Source organism: Talpa occidentalis, unplaced genomic scaffold (assembly GCF_014898055.3).
Source record: "Talpa occidentalis isolate TD23 unplaced genomic scaffold, MPIMG_talOcc4v2.1 talOcc4.8, whole genome shotgun sequence".
Classification (NCBI taxonomy): Eukaryota; Metazoa; Chordata; class Mammalia; order Eulipotyphla; family Talpidae; genus Talpa; species Talpa occidentalis.
This window is the reverse complement of record NW_023605194.1, coordinates 65,614,035-65,626,533: the sequence shown is the minus strand read 5'-3', so window position 1 is coordinate 65,626,533 and position 12,499 is coordinate 65,614,035. Positions and strand designations below refer to the sequence as shown.

Here is a 12,499-nt window from a genome sequence, read left to right as displayed (position 1 = left end):
TCAGTGAGCCCACTCCAATGTGGAAGGCATTGTTCTGCCTTTTCTGGTAACAAGAACCCCAGGGACCTTTCTGCCCTAACAGCCAGGAAGCCACTTTGGGGGAAGTGGCCTTTTAGCCTTAGAGATTGTTGCTGTGCCCATGCGACTGCACCTGCCATTTCATGCCCTTGTTCAAGAACCCTGGGTGCTGTGTGCCAAGTAAACCAGGTATCCTGGGGGCAGGTGGGCACTCAGACAAAGGGGAGCCCTGCTGCTGCTACCCACTTGCCCACTTGACCCTCAGAGTCACTCCTTACTATGGGCCTGAATCTTTTTACCCAAGCAATTCCAGAGGCTACGTCCACTCTCCCTCCACTCTAATGACACTCGGCTATGGCCCCTATGCCCCGGAGACCTGTACACTCAGACAGCTGAGTGACATGGACCACACTTGCCACTCATTCAGACTCCCACTGTGGGAGGCAAGTGGTAACTCTATTCACCCCCATCCTGTACATCTTCCTCTTCCCCCCACTCCTTGTCTATATACCCACCTCCTTAGAAACCCCCATCTGAGCCCTCCCCACCTGAACCCTCCCAGCAGGCCAGGAAGGCCTGCTCAGAGGCTGGGTACATGGGCCAGGCCACCACCTACCTGGCATTGCCATCATAGCCAGCAAAGATCCATAGTTTGTCACTGTACACCGTCAGCTATGAGACAGGACTTGTAGATGTCTGACCTTGCACCGGGCCATTTCCTAGCTTTCTGGTAGCCTCATGACAGCTCCCCTTTGTCTAAGAGTGCCCACCTGCCCCCAGGATACCTGGTTTACTTGGCACACAGCACCCAGGGTTCTTGAACAAGGGCATGAAATGGCAGGTGCAGTTGCATGGGCACAGTGAGCCCACTCCAATGTGGCTGTCATGAGGCTACCAGAAAGCTAGGAAATGGCCCGGTGCAAGGTCAGACATCTACAAGTCCTGTCTCATAGCTGACCCTTGCAACTTAGATCTTTCAGATGTGACATAAATAAAGTTACATACACAGGCCCCCAAAACAAACATCAAGATGTGTGGCAGTTTCCATGACTGACAGGAATTTGTGCTCTTGGGGCTGTTGTGAACAAGTCCAGCAGAGAGGTCACCTATATAGTTAAAACCCTCACAATGAGTTTGCCGCATGTGGCAGATGCAGTGAGGCCTTCCAGATTCCAGTGGAGTTGAAGGAAAATGACAGATTGAAGTGAGGCTTTGATTGCCCCATTACCTACCTCCCCCGCAATATTCCCAGACCTCTGTGAACTAGAAATGTCATTTGTTGGGCCTGTGGATGGAAGCCTGTTGGTCACTGAAAAAGAGAGTCTGGCTCAGGTTTCATGAGTTTTCTCAAAGGAACCAATATGTTGAAGTCAGGGCTATTTCAGGTGCCAAGAAAAGGGTGCCTACTCATACCATCCTGTCTCCTCATAAGCCTGATTGGTGCATGGGGAGTGCTGGGCCTTCTGCTCTCCACAGCCAAGATGACTCAGGGTCTGATTCCTCAGGGGCTATAGCTTTCTGAGGGAATAAGCCTGGTACCCAGGGAAGGGGCCCCAAACCCCAGCTAAGTCAGATATCAGGACCTCCTTGCAGAATCCACTTTATTATGGCATCTGGTGGATCTGGTGATGGATGCATCTTAGATCAGGTCCCTCTTCAGATGGATTCTGAGGGTAGAGGAAGCCAGAGTTCTGATAGGCAGCCCCTCACTTAGGTCATGCTGCTGCTCAGCTGCATGGCAAAGTCCTGTACATGCTCCTTCAGAGTCTGGCGGGCATCTGCCTGTGCCCTCTTCTCCCGAGCCCGCTCCTGCTGGAGCTTGGTCAGCCGCAGCCTTAGCCGCTGTTCTCGCCGCTTGCAGGCCTGCAGCTGGCGCTGGGCCTTGTCCAGGGCGTCAAGTGCAGCCTCAGCCCGCCGCTTCCAGAGAAGGGCACTGCCCACCTGGTAGCTGTGCTCATTTTGGATGTAGGCTCCGGCGGGTGGTGGAAGGCGCAGCATGTAAGCCGAGGGTGAGACAGGCCGAGGCTCAAGAGGAACTGGTTGCCTCTCTGGTTCCCGCTCTGGCAAGGGCTGGGCGCTGCAGCCTGCTTCATCGGCCTGGGCACCCAGGGGCCCGAGGAGGTCTGAGAAGGGGCTGCCGAGGCCAGGTTCCAGTCTCCCAGCAGGGGAGGCAGGCAAAGCTGCAGGTGCCGAGGCCTCTTCCACAGGAAAGCAGGTGACATCAGCAGGGGGAGGTGGAGAAAATGGAGTCATGGGCCCTCGGCCCTCAGAGCAGCTGAGGAGGGAGAGAGAGAGAGACTGACAGGCCAGGTCAAGGGTTTGCCAAGCTCTACTTCAGCCCACCTAAATCTCCACAGAATAGAACCCTAGCCAGCAAGGCTGCTGGCAGACACCCAAAAGTCCAGTTCCAAAGATTTAAGAGTAAGAGCGGAGCACCCCCTGTCCCCCCAGTCACAGCACATACCGCTTCCTGCCTCGCTGGAGCCGACTGATATTGGGGGGGCCAGCTGGGTAACTGTGCCCCTTAGTCTTGGCTGTCCGGTGCAACTTGGAGAAAGACTCAAATATCGTGGGAACTGCCCCTTCCTTCAGTCTGTGATACCCGCTGTGAGGGAAAGCAGCCTGGATGAGGTGGAGAGCAAGTGCTGACAGCCCAGGCTGACCTGCACAGAGACATCATGCTTCCTGCAACCCCAAGGTGGGCTCCCCAGTACTAGCACTTTGGGAGATGGGAGAGCATATTGCAGAGAATTAGTGTGGAGAATACCAAATAAGGGAAAGTTACACCAATCAATTCTCCTCAAAGTTAAGGTGGGTAGAAAGGCTCCCCTAGCGTAACTGGGCTAACCAGATTTTTTGGACCAGAATTATCTTGTGGACTTGCTGGGAGGACTGGTGTTCTACAGACCATCCTCTGGAAAAGTGAGTGTTTTTCTCTGAGAATGGAGCAGTCATCCTGGAGAGGTGGGCTTGTTAGATGAGGAAGTTAAGGTGTGGGGCTGGGAAGATGCAGTGACTCTTAGAACCAGGTCTGCTGGCAGACTGTCTGGAGCCATATGCTCCATGGATTTCTGTCCCTGAAAGGCCGCTGTCCCAATCCTGCCTGGAGAGGAGGCTCACCTGATGCCCACTAGTTCAAAGCAGTTGTCTTCGAAGTGTTTGGAGCAGAAGTAGATGTACTCAGATGCTGGGTCCCACAGGCCCTGGCCGCTGGGGTCCAGCCTCTGGCAATTGGCCAGCCACAAGCCTCGCCTTGGGTTGTCTTTCTTGGGAAGTCTGCAAAGCCACAAACCTGAGCACCAGGCTGCCTGCAGTTTTGGGCTCATGTTGCCCAAACTCCCCTAATGGGAAGAAATGGTTCCGTACATGCCACCACCAGACCTCTGACCACCCACCCTGGCCCAGATGAGGAAACAGGTCTCAAGGAGGAAAGGAATTTGCGCCCCGTCGTTTAGCAGGTAAGAGTCTGAGAGCAGTGGGTCTCCGCGGCTCCCCTTTCTCTCTAGGCACAGCCCCACCTGGCCCGCCCCCTTCAACCACCCTCGTTCAAGGCTTGCCCCAACCAGGGGAAGGCGCAGGCCAAACCGGAGCATGCGCGAGTGAACCTTCGCGCCCAGCACGCACGCGCGCTGACCTGTGGAAGGAGATGCCGCGGTTGCGTGTCTCGCGCGTGTCCCGTGTGCAGCAGCCGGCGGCGGAGCAGTGACGCGGCATCTGGGGAAGAGGAGGGAGCTTGGTCGCGGGCGGCCGTCGGAGCCCCAAGGGCCTCGAGGCCCCCTGCCGCGGCTCCGCGCCTGGCGGCCCTGGCCTGCGGGATCTCCTCCAACCCGCTCTCGCCCGAGCCGCGTCCCAGGCCGTCCTCCTGCCTCCACTGAGCAGTACTCACGTCTCGCCATTGCTGCGTCGCCGAAGTCTCGCGAGGAGTGGCTCGCGGCGGAAGTCGATACCATAGAAACGCGGAAGAGCGTGGCTCCAGGCCGGAGGCGGGGCGGGCCTTCGAGGCGGCGGGAGCTGGGGGTCTCAGGCGCCCAGAACGGCCGGTGCCGCCCCTCACGGGAGCCCCTCTATGTCCCGGGGCCGCGGAAGTGGCGGCCGCGCTCGGTGGCGCTGTGTCCCGGCGTACGGCTGAACGGCCCCGAAGCCCGCGGGACCCACGCTTGCCACCCGCAGCAATTAACTTACACAAAAGGGTGCCGGCGCGCGTCCCAACGATCCTGCCAAAACCCAGTGCTCGCAGCTTATACGAGAGGAGGTGCCTTTGAAGAGATGGGTGGACCGCGGCCACTATTTTGGAAAAACGTGTTTAGCAGGAGTTTCCTTACCTCTGGGTGGCACAGGGTAAAGTTAAGACCCGGGAACTCCCTGGTGCCGCAAGGGGTTAAGACACAACACCATGAAGCTATCCAAGCCAGTGCAGCACGAATTCCATCCCCGGGCAGGAAGCTCCCCACATGGCCCAGCAGACCTCTCCTGACTCGCCCTCTGCTCCCCTCAGCAGTGTATTTCAGTTCATCTGCCTGTTCTGTCCCCACTCTGGTGAACCCTCTCACACACAATGCCGCCTCCCCGCCACATCACTGGCCTGCACCCCAGCTCTTGTATGCATAAATAAATCTTTTCTTTTTAAAGACCTCTGAAAAAGGCGCATTAGGACTTGGGTTTGTGTAGGGGTAAGGAGTGACTTAGGGGAGAGAGGGGAGTGCTGCCTCTCTGACCCCTCCCACAAGTGGTGAAAACAGCATTTCCACCATACAGAAAAAAGCCAACCAGGTTACAGTTCTCGAATGAACATCAAGCAAGCGGAGAAAGATTTAAGAATGTTTAAATTGAAAATAAAACAAGTTTTTTGGGGGAGTAGTGCAGTAACTAAACAATTATTTCTGAGAAGTATCTTTTCCCTGGAAATTCACTTGGAAGAGGCAGGTATCTGGATGGGAAATTTTGTCAAAGTGAAGCATAGGTGACAGAAGATGGCCTTAACACAGAAACTTTAATAGGTACACATCTTGTTACAGTGGGGAGGATGCAAAGGGATGGCTGCCAGACACATTCTTCCCTTCAGTATTCTTCCCCTTCTTCGGCCTCTGCTTCCACGGAATCGACGCCCACCTCTTCATAATCTTTCTCCAGAGCTGCCAGGTCCTCCCGGGCCTCGGAAAACTCCCCTTCCTCCATGCCTTCTCCCACGTACCAGTGCACAAAGGCTCGCTTGGCATACATGAGATCAAACTTGTGGTCCAGGCGGGCCCAGGCCTCAGCGATGGCAGTGGTGTTGCTCAGCATGCACACAGCCCGCTGCACCTTGGCCAGGTCTCCCCCAGGGACAACGGTGGGGGGCTGGTAGTTGATGCCCACCTGCCGGAGAAAAGAACGTAAGACTGAAGTTTACGTTCTGGCCTCAGACGTGGTGGCTTATTTTTAAAAACAAGCTGTGGACCAAGATTAAATGATGCCCTTAGAAACTAGTATTTATTTTTTGGTAGTACCTATTAACGTTTAATATCCTTTGACCTCTGTTTTCACTTTTGGAATTTACCCAATTAAGAGCACAAAGCTACATGTATAAAGATATTTATGTATTTAGGTTAAAACACTGAAATGGCAAAAGTGGAAACAAATATCCATCGTGGGGAGCTAGTTAAATTATACACCTACACAATGAAACACTACATGTGTGATCATGCAAAAGAACAGGAAATCTATCTAGTATATGTTCAAAGGATACTGTATACTTAAAAAGAAAAGCTAGCTGAGTTCTATGTGAAGATTTACATTTAAAAACATCTGTAGAGTAGCAAAGAGTAGAGAGCCTCAGGGAGATGGACAAACATCTGGGAGTGCACTGAGTCTCTTCATCTCTTTCCTTTGGAGCAGATAGCTATTAGCAAGAGTCAGGCACAGAGGCAGCCCCCAGAAGAGTTGGGAGGGGCAGAAAGAAGGAGAGGGGTTTCTCACCCTGCCCTCCCACAGCTCTAAAGCCAGGCCAGCTGGCTTCTCCCATTGGGAGTGCTGCCAGCTCCCTCTTCTCTTTGGCCACCTGTGCACACTGATTGCAGTCTGTCACCTTCATGAAAGGCGTGTGCATCCTTTGCTCATCTTGCTGGCCTCTTTCTGTCAATATCATCCATAAAACAAGCAGCACAATATACCATGAATATGTACAGAGTATCTCTTTAAGCACAAACACCCCGGGGGAAGGGGAAGAGGCTTTTAGTTTTCCAGTCTTTTACTTTCAATGCTATCCCCGAGCAAAGAGATGGGGAAGTCACACTAGGAGAAGTGAAAATTCAACATGGTCCTCCAGGCTGGACTGTCTGCTGTGGGGACAGTAGAAACGGCAATTTCACTGTCTCCAACAGAGCGGCCTCCCTGCTGGCTCAGAAGCACAAGAGACTCAGAAGAGGAGACCTGGACACAAGGCACAGCACCTCTCACAGTACCTCCCAGAGGCTGCTTGTATGTCTTAACCTTCCAGAGGTCAACTGTGACCGAGAAAATTTGCTCTGCTCAAGTCAAGAGCACGATAACTAGACATAGGGAATGAAGGTTTCAATTCCAACCAATAACCTACAATGTTTACAAATGTAAGATTTAATGGATGTTCACAAATCTGGTGAAAACTGTCGTGCATTTTACACTTTTCTAAGTCACTTTAAATTTGTCAATCTGATCCATCAAGATGTCTTAAAACGGGGCCGACTAAGGGCCAGATGGGCTTAAAAATTTTTGTGTAGTCAGAGGTAGAGTCATTCCAAATGGGAAAAAGACTCACAATTTCTGCTACTTCTCTTTTCATCTGGAATTATAACTGGGTTTGTTTTTTTTTTTTTTTTTAAACTCCTTAGACACTCACTAGCCTTTAATGTGGTGAGTCACACCTTTGTTCAAAAACAAAAAATAAGGCACAAAGTTAACAAACCCAGACACAGAGGGGCACTTCACTGGTAATAATAGGCCCAGGCTGGATATTCTATTATTTGGCGTCTAAGTACATGTGCGGCTTTCCTCTGGTGGACATTTCATTCTGTCACTAAACATGCTTGAAGGAGCCACCTAATTACAAAGTGATTTTGCATTTGAGGCAGTATTCCCAGTCTGGTTTGGAGGACGGCAATGCACCATCCTTTGCCACCACCACCACCTCAACAGCAGAATGAATTTAAAATTCTATTTACAAGAATGTAGATGCTGCCTAAAATGCAATGACAATTGACTTAAGTTAAGAAACACTATTTCTAATATACTAAACATACCACAGAGCTCACAAACTTTTTAGATGAGCAATGGAGAAATGTAGATAGACTGCTTTACAGTAGACCCTCCCTTAATGCTTTCCTATCATTGTGCCCGTGAAATTTTTATATACGAAAGCTCTTTCAGTCTGTTTCCACATCATAAAATATTAGTATGTCCCATGGATATTACAAAGTGGTTGTAAGCAACAGGGCACATAAAACACTTTGAAGAATAAGGCACTTAGCAAATTAATTACTAAGGTTATTCCTCCTGCACTGAGCTGACATGGAAAAACAGGTATTCTCCACAAAGGGGAAGCCTTCTATGGCAGGTCTGCTGCTTGCCAACAGGGAAAACCCCCCAATGTCACCCAGTCCTACCTTAAACCCAGTTGGGCACCAGTCCACAAACTGGATGGTGCGCTTGGTCTTGATGGTGGCGATGGCCGCGTTGACGTCTTTGGGAACCACGTCACCCCTGTACAACATGCAGCAGGCCATGTACTTGCCATGGCGAGGGTCACATTTGACCATTTGGTTGGCCGGCTCGAAGCAGGCATTGGTGATCTCAGCCACAGACAGCTGCTCGTGATAGGCCTTCTCTGCTGAGATGACTGGGGCATAGGTGGCCAGGGGAAAGTGGATGCGAGGGTATGGGACCAGGTTGGTCTGGAATTCCGTCAAGTCCACGTTCAAGGCCCCATCGAAGCGCAGGGAAGCTGTGATGGAGGACACGATCTGCCCGATGAGACGATTGAGGTTGGTGTAGGTGGGCCGTTCGATGTCCAGGTTGCGCCGACATATGTCATAGATGGCTTCGTTGTCCACCATGAAGGCACAGTCGGAATGCTCCAGGGTCGTGTGGGTGGTCAGGATGGAGTTGTAGGGCTCCACCACGGCCGTGGACACCTGGGGGGCCGGGTAAATGGCAAATTCCAGCTTGGACTTCTTGCCATAGTCCACCGACAGCCGCTCCATGAGCAGAGATGCAAACCCGGAGCCGGTGCCGCCCCCGAAGCTGTGGAAGATGAGGAAGCCCTGCAGCCCCGTGCACAGGTCCGCCTGAGAGCAAACGAGACCCGGGTCAACGCCTGCAGCAGCCACACCACCATCCCCAAACATTCCTTGGCACGTGTCTATGGACTCAAATCATCCTTGGTGAACGTGCATCATGCTCAGACGCTAAACAACTGTGGACACACTGTGGTCACACTGCAGTGTCAGGATGTGGACTCACCATTCCGACTTGGGTTTGGTCAAAATGACCTGCTGGTCTCCACCTCAGGCCCACCCTTCTGTCCAGGACAACGTCCCCGGGAAGCCTTCCCCGCGTTCTCACCAGTTTGCGGATCCTGTCCAGGACCAGGTCGACAATCTCCTTGCCGATGGTGTAATGGCCTCTGGCGTAATTATTGGCTGCATCTTCCTTCCCGGTGATCAGCTGCTCGGGGTGGAAGAGCTGCCTGTAGGTCCCTGTGCGCACTTCATCTGCGGAGAGGACACATGTGCTGCCATCTTTGAGGCCCACGGTGAGCCCATCAGGGCAGAGGTTCGCAAGCACGTCTCTTCTACTAGGCATGTGTTGTTCTGTCAGCTCAGGGTACAAATGCCAGCTCCACCAGTTCCCAAGAAGGGAAACAGCTCTCACACCCCCAGACCCCTTATATACTACACAGCCACCAGGTCAGCAGCATGACTTCTGCCAGTCAGTCCCATTTGTCACCCTAAAGCCTGGGAGACAAAGGCCACATAGGGTGCCCTTTCTGTCACTTCCCGAGGGGCCACTGAAAGGACTTGCTCGCTCTCTCTCTGCAGCTCTCCTTGGCCTTCTAATCTACTACTGGCCTTCTAACCTGGAAGAACACTATGAATGGTCTCCACGTAACTTTCTATGTCTCATACACGGGTCAAGACTCTTGTGCACCAGCAGGACAGAGAGCACGGCATTAAGCAGGGACCAGCGAGCGCCCACGTTCCCCGCAGGCAGAGTCTACATCCCCACCTGACCAGGGCTGAGGCAGCCACCAATTGGTCCCTCATCAGCCATCCTGCTGCTGACAAAGCAGCCTTTTGCTCTACTTGAGGATTTTCTAAATCAGGAGCCAGCGCCCCACATTCACTCAAGGAAACTTTTCCATTTCTCACCTAACATGGCTGAGGGCGTTCGCTTGTATGTCCTAGCCTTTCTGCAGAGGGATTGAAAGGAGCAGAGGAGGGGCTTTAGTGGGGTTCTCCCACCTTCTCAAGAAAGCTGTCTAAGTGTCTGAGTACCTACCAACCACGGTGGGCTCCAGGTCCACAAACACTGCTCTGGGCACGTGCTTGCCAGCTCCCGTCTCGCTGAAGAACGTGTTGAATGAGTCATCCCCACCACCGATGGTTTTGTCACTTGGCATCTGACCGTCGGGCTGAATCCCATGTTCAAGGCAGTACAATTCCCAGCAGGCATTGCCGATCTGGACACCTGCCTGCCCCACGTGGATAGAGATACACTCGCGCTGGGAACCAGAACATAAACGTGAGACCCACTTGTCTTCAGGGCCGGTGTCACTATATGGCATGCAAAACATAATGTAATCTTTGTGTGCTTCAGTGCTAGGACTCTCAAACTTATGACCTATGATTCTTAAGTGAATCTTCTACCTTTGTGAATCCAGAGGAAGAGCTGACCTTGCTCTGTGAGACAGCAATTTGTGATACTTACTCAGACCCACCGTAGGTAAGAAATGCTAAGTTCCTCAAACCCTAACCTTTTGCTACAATACAAAATTAGGTTATTTTAAACCTTGAAAGCCCATTATTTTCAATAGTAAACTTCACATTATGGCTTTCGCAGCAATTATCTGAGGAATATAACAGGTCTGATTGTGTCCTGACTTAAGGATAAACTGAAAGGTAGTAAGTCAAGGGAGGAAAGAGAGACTAGGATACAGGTAGCCATGGCCCGAGTGCTGGCGGTTACTGTGCTCTCGCCTCCCTCCTGCTCCTCTGTATCTGCCCTGCCCTCACTTGTCTCCCATCCCGCTCTAAGCTCCAGGAGGCTGACCCCTACGGGCCGGCCATACCAAAGGGCTGCCTGTCCTCTGGCTTCTGGTTGGTTTGGCCAGGGTCAAGCAGCTAGACTGGGAAGTTAGAGGGAGGTGCGGTCAGGGTGCTTGCTCCCTGGCTCCCTCTCTGCCAGACTGCCATGTGCTGCATGAGGCATTTATCAAGGCCACAACTTTCGGCAGTAACTCTCTTCATAAAGCTGCCTGGTTCACTCTAGTATCCATTTCCTCCCCACACCCTTGCCTTCAAACCTAGGAGTTAATGGTGCCTACACATCGCAAATGGTGGGAAACTGCTCTGTACTTTGGTAATTCCTTTAAGTCCTACCCCTATCCTCAGAAAGAGTATCTTTTCTTGATGCCCATTAGCTTCCTGTCAGAAGCCTAACTACACAGTCACTAAATCACTCGTTCCGCTTTAAACATATCATGCTCACAACTATATGAGATCAAATGAAACTGAGGTGTCCGTCCACTTTAAATTCCAATGTACACCTTCCAGTCCCGTTTCCTATCACGCAAGTATCAAATCTCAGAATTATCAAGGGCATCAAAGATCAATGCAATGAAGCAAACGCTCCACCACAGCCCGAAAGGGAGCATTCAGTTCTAGAAAGAACACTGACAAGGAACTCATTCACCCAGAGGAGGAATTCATTAACACTTTAGAATCCACCCATCCGCATCATTTCAGCGAGATTATTCATTCGCTTTACTTAGATGCAGATACTCAAGTTCACAAGATGCCTGACTTGGCATTCTACTCATTCAGCCCTCACAAGATCAGTGCAAGCTCTGTGACCTGGGCAAACCACACAATTTCTTTCTTTACAAAATAAGGACCGGGGAGCTGAGTTGTCCACAAGGCCATTTGCATCTGAGTTCATAAAACTAACCAAACCAATCAGGGAGATCATTCCTAACTCGCAATAGAAAGCCACGAGAAATTCTCATTGCCATTTCACCCGAAGCATTGAAATTCCTGTTTCTTTACTCAGCTGTCTTTCCTGAAAAAAATTATCTGAAACTTCCTCTGTTCTTTTCCCACTCCACACCAACTCGTCTCTTCAGTCTTGGTAGATGCCACTGTATCCTACCCACCCAGATATCTCAACTTCCTGCCACCGAACAGACCTTTCTGCTCCTGTCCTTCCTTTCCAACCACGCCAGGCCTCTTCCTGCCAATGAACCTCTGCTTCTGCTGACCGCCGCCCCAGCAGAGTATCTAGACCTTTTCAGAATACACGGAGATAGAAGCAACTTCCCAGGAGGACAACGAGGGTTCGAGCCCTTCCAGTTTGCACGGGTGGTGGGTCATCAAAGATGGCGAGAGTGCTGGCGTCTGAGCTCGAACTGCACCGGCGGCCAGCACATTGTTCACAAGCACCGACAGACAGACAAAATTCAGGTTAAGGATGGCCTTGCTGGAACAACGAAAAGACGACGTTCAGTCCATCTCTACCCTGACAGAACGGGAAGACACGTTCTGTTTGAGCGCCCGGCTGAACTGGCCGCTCTCTTCCGAGGAAAGCTATTTTTACTTGAAAGAAGTGAGAAACCTTGGGCTACTCAGTCTTGGGTCATTTCTCCTGTCCACATGCGTGGCTCTAGAGTGAATAGGTACTTTTAAAGTCTCAGTGTTCATTTCAAACATGACAAGTTCCAGGGACAGAACCCCCAGAAACAGAAACAGAATCTCTTCGGGCTCCCGGGTAATTTCTAGCGCAGCGGTGCCGGCCGCCTCCGGTCTTCGGAACCCGGCGAGGTGGCGCCTTCTCAGCGGCTCCGCCACGGCCGAGAAGGAGCCGCGGCCGCCCGGGCCCACGCCCGCCCCGGGCCCTGGTCTCCGCCACGCTCGGGCCGCCACCGCCCTCGGCGCCCACAAGCCCAGGGACGAGGCAGGGGCCGGGGCCCAGGCCTCCCGCGGGCCTCCGGCCTCTCCCCGGCGTCCGAGCCCCGCGGGCCTTCTCACAGAGCGGCTTCGTCCACCTCCACGCCCCACCCCGCCCACGCCGGGCCAGGGCGCCCACCCCGCGCGGCCCTGCGGCCCTACCATGCTGAGCGGTGCCGCCGCCGCAGCTCGACTCCAACCGCCCGGCCTGCCGCGCGCCCAACGAACTCGGCCGCTGCGCACGGGCGCGCAGGGAATTGGTCCGCCGGCGCCTCGACAGCCATTGGTCTGCAGAGCCCAGGGGCGGG

The 12,499-nt window shown here is 52.7% G+C and overlaps 2 protein-coding genes across 2 annotated transcripts; both read right to left on the bottom strand.

Moving 5' to 3' along the window:
- Positions 1 to 200: 200 nt before the first annotated feature.
- Positions 201 to 3,963, bottom strand: THAP7 (THAP domain containing 7). The gene is made up of 5 exons (XM_037497919.2): positions 3,905 to 3,963; positions 3,653 to 3,732; positions 3,139 to 3,294; positions 2,483 to 2,623; positions 201 to 2,293 (listed from the first exon to the last, which is right to left on the bottom strand). The coding sequence occupies exons 2-5, from the start codon at positions 3,730 to 3,732 to the stop codon at positions 1,729 to 1,731; spliced, it is 942 nt and encodes a 313-aa protein (XP_037353816.1). The 5' UTR covers positions 3,905 to 3,963; the 3' UTR covers positions 201 to 1,728.
- A 902-nt stretch (positions 3,964 to 4,865) lies between these two features.
- On the bottom strand, positions 4,866 to 12,415 carry LOC119234864 (tubulin alpha-3 chain). Its single transcript, XM_037497918.2, has 5 exons — positions 12,354 to 12,415; positions 9,529 to 9,751; positions 8,593 to 8,741; positions 7,635 to 8,315; positions 4,866 to 5,373 (listed from the first exon to the last, which is right to left on the bottom strand). The coding sequence occupies exons 1-5, from the start codon at positions 12,354 to 12,356 to the stop codon at positions 5,077 to 5,079; spliced, it is 1,353 nt and encodes a 450-aa protein (XP_037353815.1). The 5' UTR covers positions 12,357 to 12,415; the 3' UTR covers positions 4,866 to 5,076.
- Between the last annotated feature and the right edge of the window lie 84 nt (positions 12,416 to 12,499).